Below are 10,690 nucleotides of genomic sequence, written 5' to 3'. Positions count from 1 at the left end.
GCTGGAGATGCAAGGAGAAAGTCTTTTGCCCCATCTGCCCTCTGGAGGCATTAAGGCAGCAGAAGACAGAGCAGGCTCAGTAGGCCAAAATGCACAAGAAATCACCATTAGCTGGAAGGGCTGTTCTTGAGCTGCCGCTGAATTTTGCAGCTGCCTTTTCCTATCAAGGCTCAAGAGGCAATGCCCTGCTTCAGCAGTGGCAGCGGGGCGCAATTCCCCTCTGGCACAGCTTCCCTGTTGGGTGCAGAAACTAGGGCTCCAGTAACCCAAGCAGTAACCCAAGCAGGGCACCTTACAGTCAGCACCTCTCCAACAGCGGTCCTGTCCCTGGTAGCAGATGAAGCTACGTACAGCAACCAGATGAGCACCGGGCGTTTCGTGAGCAGTCTGAGGAGCAGCAAAAGTTTTGTTTTGTGCTTTTTTTTTTTTTCCACTCCTGGCTGTCATCCCGTCAGAAGAAGCTCACGTGAGGTTTGCCGGGAGGGGTGTGCAATGCTCGTGCTGTTGCTGCTGACTGCGCAGTTCAGAGAATGAACTGAAGGCTCCAACCTCGAGCTGCTGCTCCGGCACCAGCGCTAAATTCCCTTTGAAAGGCACAAATAACCTCGACGGCTCTGATTTCTAAAGAAATACTAAAAACAAAATATCCTTTGCTGTGAGGGGGGACAGTGGGGTAAAGGAAATAAGATGTCAAATTATAATCAGCTTGAAGCATTTTGAATAAACACCGAGGAAATAAAATGTACCCTGCTTGCTGGCAGGCTAGATGGCTTACAAAGTGCTCGCTCCACCCAAATCAAGGGCTTGAGATGGGGTAGCGGTGGAATAGAAACCCCTGATAGCCTAGGATTTGCTTTTCACTGGTATGGTGTTGCCATCCTTGGGGACAGAAAAAGCATCATTAACGTTTAAATAGAGTTTGATGAAAACAAGTAGCACCCCAAGGATCAATTTTCACCACAGGCAGCTGTAGCAAGAAGCATTAATCCTTCACCCTCTCTGGTGACAAGAGAAATCCAGGGAGCTGTAGGAACAAATAACATTAGGCTTCTAGTGTGAATTTTGCTTTTCATGCCCGCAATTAAATGCTTGCTTTACTTCCTGTTGTTTAATATTGTATTTATTCTTTATCACTGCAAGAAAAAAAAATAGCATTTTTTTTTTCTAATTTGCACTGGGGACACATTTGAAGGCCCATATTGTAGACTCAGCAAGTGGCAGGGCAGCGGCCAAACCTCGCTTCCTTTGTTGATTTCTTGATGATTTAAGACCTATTTTCAGCAGCCGATCCCAGTCTCCCCCCTGCCTTTTTTTGCTTGGTAACTACCACTTTAGCAAAATGGTGTTTGTGCAGTGCCTTGGAACCAAGAACCGTGCTTTTCAATGTAAGACGGGAAACAGAATAGGAAAAGCAGGACTAAAATCACCCACACGCCATGATTTTTTTCAGGCCATGTGCTTCAAAATATTATTCTGCAAGAACTCAACAATCCTACAGTATATTAGACAGCTAGCCTTTTATTTCATTTATTTCATACAAAGCTAAAATTGCTTGCACGTTTCTGATATTTGCATTGCTTTCCCCCAGTACAAAGTTTGAAATTACGCTCTGAATCTACACGAGTCAGTGGAAAAAAATGAGAACCCCCCTGTACTGATGATGTGCATTGTTCAGACTGCTACTGGCTTTGCCCACCAACGGGACAAAATCTATTGTTTCAAAGTGCAAACAGGAAAAGATACAACCCGATCAATGGTTTACGGCGGTGCAGGCTTCCTTCGGAATACCCTTTCCCCCTGCTGCCGCTAAGATGTGCATTAAACTAAGATTCAGTGCAAAAAATGCATGCGATGCCATCAACGTGACTGTCGGCTCCTTCCTGGCAAGCACTGGAGTGTTTCCTCACAATGATTCTGTTGTGGAGAATACAATGCTAAGCTTAATAAATAAAAACACTCCCTACAGTCAGGCTGATGTTTTTTACAGCAAACCATCCCACATTTCATGTAGGCCCAGAAGACACTGGCAAACACCAGCGTGCTTTGTTAAAAAGAAAAACCCTGCACTTGCTAAAAATAGCAGCAACTAGGAAGAAGAAAACAAGACTGTCCCGGAACATCAGACACCGGGAGATGGAAACTGCAAAGGAGATGACTTAAGGGATTTTCAGCACCATTTAAGACATTCAAAACAGTGTTACCTTCGGGTTAACGAGCATTACACTACACCCGCTGCAGAGAGGTAAGTAATTTAAGGGAAGAGCATTCACCTGCCGTCTGTTCTGTCACAGATTTCATTTGCTTCACAGGGCAAGGACGGCAGCCTGTAATTAAGCCGTGGCCAGGAGCTGTGTCCGAAGCTTGGTACCTTCCTGCAGCACGCCTGTCTCACAAAGCTGGAAGGGCGAGAAATTAGATAGAGGGCTCCACGCAGCGCTGCCCTTTCATCTTCACGTACGGCTGCCACTCAGACTCGGTATTAGAAATGTATTTCGGTCCAGCAGGAGTGGCCCTCACGTGCTCCTGCAGGTTCCTACCGCCTCCCCTCGCTCAGGCTGCTGATGCAGACAGAGCTGGCTAAGCAGCAGCCCCTACTTACTACCTGAGCGGGTTTTTGACTTCTGTTAAAAGCCCAGTCCTGTAGCAGGGAGCTCTGCTGGAGGGAGACTGACCAGCCCCATTCCATCCCTTCCTGCATGAGAAGTCTCCTCGTGTGAAATCACCTGAAGAAGGACTCATGGCACCGCGCTTCAGCGCAGACTTCAGTCTCCTGACTGATTCACCAGGGATGCTGATTGCCGTAAGTGCCAGACAGGATGAGAGCAAGAAAATACACAGAAAAAAACATGCTTAGTAAGGCTTTAACAATGCGTAGGAGATCTCTGCTAATTCTAGCAATGATTTTTTTTTTTCTGAAAAACTGAGTCAAGTTTACTCCATATATGAATGAGATGATGTTCAAGGATGCAGATGATGCTGGAAATGTTGCTGAATCAGCAAACAAAGCATGCTGATCAACAAAGCAATGACCAGCGCGACAGAAAGATCAATGAAGGCCAAACCACACACAATATTGTTAACTTTTATTTATTCTTCCAGCTGCTTGTCCAGTCTTTTCAGCAAGTTCACAAAAAAAAATAACTCAGAATCCAAAAGTTTTGGTATTACCTCTAGCACAGTGGATGCAATGCATACAGAGGAATAAAGGCTCGACCCTTACATCTACACTTTGAAAGACTGTCAGAAAGTTGTACACTGATGGGGAAGAGTAAATACAGGCTTACTGCATTTTATCAATTAAAACCATGGCAGAGTAGAAATGAGGCTATTCCATATGCTCGTAACATTGCTATTTTTCTCCTGTTTTGTTGTCCTAAGAAACCACAGGAATCAGTTCAGGTCCAACTGCTCCTTTTAATTGCATGTATCACATTATAGGAGAGAAAGAGCTGAAAGTTTCACCTCCGTTAGAATGGCCATAATGGCTATTATCAGAAAACAGAATGTAACGGAGTTAACTCCACCTTATCAGATTACAGCTCCTGTGGCTAACTTAAATTGCTTCAACCCATATTTGATTTGATATGAAATTATTCAGATTAACTCTCCTTTCTGATTTAGCATTTATACATAATCTTCCTTCTGAAGAGAAGAGCTCACTCGTTTCCATGTCCTTCCTCCTAACGCCCCACGTATCTTGGTCTAACACCCACAAACCAACCTGAGAACGATCAGGAAGGGCTCCATACACTACTACTGGATGTGTCAAAGAGTGCAGGTTGGTTTTGAAATAAATAAAATGTTCATTCAGAGCAAGCAAAATGCCTTTTTTTTTCTAACCTGAAAATTGTTAGGCTTGCAGACTTTATCTCAAACACAAACAGACCAGTTTCTCAACCCTTCTACCTCGTTTTTTTTTGGCCAAATAGTACCAGTTGCAAGAGGCAAAATTAAAACTGAAACCATTGGCTCATTTCCATACATGCTAGTGAAAAGTTGGTATCACGCTATTGAATAACATGAGGAATCATTGATTTAGGCTTTTTATATCCTCAAAGTCCTCTCTTACGTGGCTTTTGGAACATGCAGACCTCAGTACTAAAGTAGTCTGGAATTCTGAGGATTGAGGTGAAAGATGCATTTTTGGTTGAAAACGTGCACTCACTCTGAAGAGTGCAACTCCTTTTGCATCATTTTGGAACTGCTAGCCTTTGAAAGATATAGAGGAAACACCATGTTCATGGGGCAGTCTGAATCCAAGAAAGTGCAGTAAAATGTAAGGTTCCAGGGATCTACTGATGCAACTTAAGTTTTTTTTTTTTTTTTTTTTTTTTTGTTTGTTTGTTTTTTTTTTTTTCCTTTTGAAGGTACTAGAGATTGTTACTATAAGACTGTGAATGCTTTTCCTTAGCTGTCCTCCTTTTCCCTCCCAATTCACAAGAGTTAGCTTATTCTTGAGTGAGAGGCTTTGATTTTTACCTGAAGAAATGCAGATTTGAGATTGTCCCAATACACTAAACAATGCCAGTTTTCAGTCATTTGAGGTTGTTCAGCTATGTCTTTGCTCAACACACGAAGCCATTACCCTCCACATCTGCTGTAAGACTTGGTTTGCATGCAAAAGCCTAATGCAACGCCTCCACAGGGAGAATTCAGCCTCAGACCTTTGGTGCTGTTTATAGCCCTCAGATAATGCAGCAGCAGTCACATGGAGATGGGTCACAGGACAGAACATGAACATGTCCCCTTTCTCAGTAGATTTGCAGAAACAACTCTGATTTTTTTGCAGCTTAATTTCCAGCCAAGAAGTTCAGTATTAAACATATACTACAATTTTGCCTATAAACGAGCTAAAAATACCTGTAGTTTCTAGAGGCAACTAATTTGCATAATTTTTAATTATTAAGCTTCACTGCTCAAGACCCATCCATATCCCCTAGGTGGACATTCCACTGGAAACACTAATTCTGATGTGAAATAACGAGTTTTAGAAAGGGTAGAACACTGCCAATCAATTAATTTGATGAGATTTCATTACATGAGCAGATAGCAGTGATATGGTGAATAATTTCAAATTAAATGTTTTTCAGTGCCACTGTATCATCTGCATCCTATTCGTGTAGTTCCTTATATTTAGCAGAAGTGGGGCACATTTTCCATGTGCCATTTATAAGCAATGCAGACCGTTAACTTCATTCCTTACTGGAAAGTCCCCTGGTCTATTTACAAATTAATTCGGGAAAGTGACACCGTGACCGTTAGCCCTAACTGGTGCGCCTGACACAAGCATGAAAGAAAGGATGAATAGGTGGAATTTTGCTTTTGGCATTTCAGAAATAGGGAAGGTAATGTTTCCAGTTATATACACTTAAAGTTATTTCTGAGAAGACATGCTGAACTTAAGCATTAAGCTAAATATCTGTAACCCTACATTATTTCATTAGTTATTTTCCAAGACATCATTCACTCGTTTGTTGAAAGTTTTCTTCTTAGCAGTATTTATCTTACTTGGAAAAATTATAGGTCTATGAAAGCATTATTTTGTTATACCAATTTATATAACCAGCTCTATGAGCATTTGTACTAGAGCACTAAAACTTTTTCATAAAAGCAATGGGAGTTCATTAGTAAAACACTGAAAGTGTGCAACTGGAAATAAAAACAAAGCATAAAAGCACAGCATTTAATATAAGATGAGCTTTCAACTGAAATAATAATAATAAAAAAAACCCAGCTCCAAACCCGTGCCATATTAATATCAGACTAACTTGAAAGGCACTGAAAATTGAACTGTGCAACTCGTATTCATACCTGTGAGAGTAACAACCACAGTGAGATGCCAACATCCAAGGCAGAATACGGCACTGTACAGTCCATTAGGCATTTCTGGTACATACGGCAGTTTTAGATTTTCTCAGGATAAGCTGGAAATGTTAACTAAATATACAAATTTCACAAATTTCTGTGAAAAAAAAGTAATAATCCAATTAATACCCTCTGAAGACAAGCAAACAAGGCATGACATACAGGACACTGTTGGCACCAGAAAATGTTATCACATCAAAACACGTGCTTTTAAATTTAATCCAGTAGATACATGAAGGAATGGCAGTGGCAGAGGCAAAGGGATGGGATGAATATCAAACACTCAGTTTTGAGCGTGCTAGCTGAGGTCATCAATTCATAAATCTGACAAAAACTGAAGCCAGCAAATCCATTTCAGAGGCTAGAAAGTAGCAAGCCAGTCCAGCCCGTTTCCAGGAATTCTTCTTGTGTGCTGATACGTGTAGACTGAAGAGCTCTGTCCAGTATCATCTCAATGCCCGAGGCTACCTAAAGCTTTCCATTAGCGAACGCTGCCTCCTGGAACTGAGGGACAAATGTCTTGAAATAGGCCTAGTGAGAAAAAAAAAAAAAAAAAAAAAAAGAGAGAGAAAATTCATGGTTAGGAGGGAGTGTATGGTGTATGTAGGTAGCCAAAGTTTTAACAAAGAGAAGCATGAAGTTGCAGTGTTCAGCCCGTTATTAGAACTCATAAACGGGTAGCGCTTTTCTCACAAGTGTTCAGCTCAGAGCAGACCCATATACTGCAGCTTTCTCCATCCAACAGTACTTTGTTCTTCAGTGGCCTCACCACAAACAACACATCACACCTCTTAGTGTGGTCGCCATCGCAACTTTAGGCTGCCAGGACAGCCTGATCCAGCGCCCATAGTTCATCCAGTGCAAAGTTCCAGAAATAAACTCTGCTATGCACTGGAAAATATACCTTTGAAAGGCTGTAGAGGTGAGAAATTCTTGGAGAAGTCCTAAGTGTGGTTATGCCTGCAGCATTTTATATCAGCTTTTTTGATACAGTTGATGTTTATCATGCTTCTAGGATAATAATGTCATTTTCTGTGTTAAAAAGAAAGCTTCACATATGGCAACAAAGGCCCAAAGACAGCCAAGTCAGAGGAGCAGCAGAAACATGAGGAAAAGTCAGAATACATACAGAAGATAAGCTCTTCATCTGTCTCCGTACAGCAACCTCGACGCAATACAGAGTCATCGCTGATGCCAGTAGTTTATATAAGATGTAGAGAATAAATACTAACACTTTGGAGGAACTCTAATTCCTTTCAGTAGACACTGAAATTCAGAACATTACTCTAAAAATTAAGATGTGCTTTGTATGCTTTGGATCTCGGTCTATCTTCTTTACTAATAATTGAGTGACTCATAAGCCCATAAAATGAGCTGATCTGAAGTATCCAAAATTGAGTTTGAATTGTACTTTTGAGTTTATTGCACTGAAGTACTCAGCTGTGTACTGAACATATTTGTATGCCTCCACAATGCCCTTTACTTGCACGTTGTATTAGAAGCTGCTTCACCTTGCTGCCTTTGCTTTTAGCCTACTGCTTCTGCACTGAACTTTCACTTTCTCTATTTTTTTCTCATTTGGTTTTCTGTTCATATCACTGATCTTTATAAATTTCTGCACAAGAAGAACCTCCTCCCATTCACCCCACCAAAAAAGAAACATCTGAAGCGAGGATAGCTGCAGTCATTCAGCTGCATGTTCATTATGTTACTGATTTTTCTGCTTTCATACCTCCTGAAGCAAACATACGCTGATCATCTTCACTATCAATCACAATCTGCATTTCATAATCTGGGTAAAGTTCTGGCAAATCACTGAACACCAGTCATACCTCCTCACATCTCAAAATGTTGCAAGATCACAAAAGAGAACGCTTCCCTCTCTTTGTGATGTTGTGCCTCGCAAATTAATTTAAAAAAATAGCTACAGTCAGCTTTTGTACAAAAGCTGTAAACACACAAGAAATGCCGTCCAAAGGTTAAAGAGCAATATAAAGTAAAAGCAATTCTGGACTGAGGAGTTGAGACTGGAAATGGAAAAGGAAAGAGGGACAACCAGTACACAAATTTTATAGCATACCCAGATTGTTATGTGTATTTATAGAATACACTTTGATTTATGGAATCAAAGTTCAGAAAGCAGCCCTCGTAAATTATGCCCACAGAAGTGATTGTTCATACAGGCACACGCATACATAAACCAGTTAAGATGGTAATCTGATCTTAACAATTGAATGCAAAATCTGTATTTGTGTTCTTACAGCATACGTTTGAAACTGTAGCCTTTGTATGGCCCGGTCAGCTCTACATCATTTTGCCAGCTCAAGGAGCATCGCTTGCGCAACGTCAACCACAGGATCTATCATCCTTTTATTTCTCCTTGCATTATCTGTCCTAGCATTTAATTATATTTCCTCTGCTTGCTTATTTTAACTAGCTTCTTCCTTCCCCTTTGAGTGCTTCTTTGCAGACTCTTCTTCCATGCACATGTTCTTCTCACTGCCTCAGTAAATGTTACTTAAATCTTCCTCCTCTACATTTTCCTAAACTGTAAAAATTCTTAATCATTAAATGGGATATTAGCTGGAGTATTTGCCTACCTTTTCTTTCTTCTCTGAAACACATCATTTATAGCATTTTGGTGCTTTGCATTAATTTACTGTGTTGTATTTCAATCACCTTTCTCTTAGATAAATTCCAAAAATGAATACCACATCATACACACTCCCACACCATCATTATCTATACCAATATCCTCTCTGTTCACTGGTTCCTGCAGTAGAGCTTGTATCCTTTGCTGCAATACTAAATCAAACACCTCCTTACATTCTGATCAAATGTACTATTTCAAGGAGAGTGTTACTTCACTGGTAGTTTGTATGAACCTCTTGGAGATGTTATATATACTGCAAAAATTACTTCAGTACTTCATAATTTGTAAATGTCTACTTTTTTCTTTCCATACTCTAAAGTATATGCTTGAGTTTCTCTTATTTGTGGTCTTTTCCAGACTGAAACAAGTGTAGTATCAAATGCTTAGCTGGGATATGTTCCTCCACTTCTGCCCCTCTCGAGTGCTGCCCAGGTATCTGAGATTAAAGAAATTTTGGAAAAAAAACATTTGGATAATTATAGTTCATCACGCACACAAAGAAAAAAGAAGAAGAACCTGTAAAGAGATCCAAAAGAACAAAATACTTCATAGAATTGTATTAGCTATGGCATATTTAATCAGCTGAAGGGGAAAGAAGGGGAAGTACGAGAAAGGAGGTTAAACTGCTTTGGTATTAACGATGGCTGTATACAGGGAAGGAACGGCAAATGTTGCAGCGTATAAAAGTAACAAGACTTATTTTGAGTACATACGATGGAGTGGAACAGGCAACAGGGACATTACTTACTATTAGAGTTCACTGGGATTTTCTTTAAATCACATGGCTTTTTCAATGGAAAATTGCATTTTTGCCCAGTTGAGAGCATTTTTGTGGAAATGCTACTGACATTTCATCAGGAGAAGAAAGAAAAGAATGAGGTACTTTGGTTTAGGTTGACCTGAGAAGAGATATCCTGGTTTGTAGAACTAAGCCTAAACATTGAATCAGTTTGATGTTAACCTGCTTATCTGCAATTCAGCATCTCACAGATGATGCACCTAGTCACACAGACAAGGCTACCGTGCATCAGAAGAGACAGAAGTATGAAGATATTAGCAGAAGTAATCTCTTCAAAGGACCCAGTCCACGGCAAGAATGATGGGATAAATCATCAGTATTTCTGCTTCCAGGAGGCATTGTGCTAGTGCTAGGAGATGAAGTAGTGTCACAACTGCATTTTCTTTACATGTTCCAGGCAATTTTTTATTATTATTTTTTTTAAGAACTTTTTCCTTTCATCTTAAGTTTGGCAGAAATATATACTAAAACATTATAATTTCCAGTAAAATGGAAACGCTGACTGCAGAAATTCCTAGTAAATAGGACCAGAACAAACACCTCTTACTTCCTGACAATGGCCAAGTTTCATTTGCCAATCAACTGGTTCTGAGGTCAAAGCGTACACATTTCCACACAAACGTGAACTTATTATTTCACACAGCCACGGACATATTATTTCACAGTTGATTACGAAATATCATTTTAAAAAACATTTTCAAAAGGACAATACACTAACAGACTGTATGACAAGGGCCTCTCTCACATGGACTACTGTTCCTTTTATAAAGGTTTATGCTTTAAAATGGTAAGAACATTTATACTCTAGCATCCTGTGGATATAGGCAAAGAGAAACTGGGAATGTAAATGCAAACTTTGGAAAAAGATTCATTTCTCATATCCTACTCACACAAATTTATACCCTCAGTAACTTTCATCTGTGCCATATCACAGGAATTTACATACAAATCTCTTATTTATTTATTTTTTTTGTTTCAGACACATTGCTACAAGATACTTTCAAGTACTTCAGAAGTGTTTCAAAATTATTATTTTTACATCCGCTAGTACAGTTTGCCATTTCTAGACAAGAGCTATTAAAAATAATTCAGTAATTTGTGTACCTGTTGAATCACACTGGAGATGGAGAAAGCAAGCTTTGCTTCATGATCTATGGTTCCTCTGGGCTGTCTCATATGGCAGAAAACAGCTTTTGATCAATGCTTTTTCTCCTTTTCAGGAAACACTGAGCTCCTTGTTTCTCCTACTTTACTCTACCATATTCTCAGTGGGTCTGCATCGCAATGACCTTACACCAAGCTAAGAACAACTGCATAAAATGCTCCTTCAAGTACAGAGAAACTGGTTTGCACTAAACCCACAGGTATTTTAT

At 40.0% G+C, this 10,690-nt stretch overlaps 1 protein-coding gene across 1 annotated transcript in view; it reads right to left on the bottom strand.

Annotated features, from left to right (window-relative positions):
- Positions 1-3,068: 3,068 nt before the first annotated feature.
- The window catches only part of BABAM2 (BRISC and BRCA1 A complex member 2), a 166,900-nt gene continuing 159,278 nt past the window's right edge, over positions 3,069-10,690 (bottom strand). The window contains exon 12 of the mRNA XM_032183862.1: positions 3,069-6,398. Coding sequence (XP_032039753.1) covers positions 6,334-6,398 — 65 coding nt within the window. The 3' untranslated portion in view covers positions 3,069-6,333. The remainder of the gene's footprint in view (positions 6,399-10,690) is intronic.

Source organism: Aythya fuligula, chromosome 3, assembly GCF_009819795.1.
Source record: "Aythya fuligula isolate bAytFul2 chromosome 3, bAytFul2.pri, whole genome shotgun sequence".
NCBI lineage: Eukaryota > Metazoa > Chordata > Aves > Anseriformes > Anatidae > Aythya > Aythya fuligula.
Note: the sequence above shows the minus strand (reverse complement) of the source record. Positions and strands in the feature narration are given on the sequence as shown.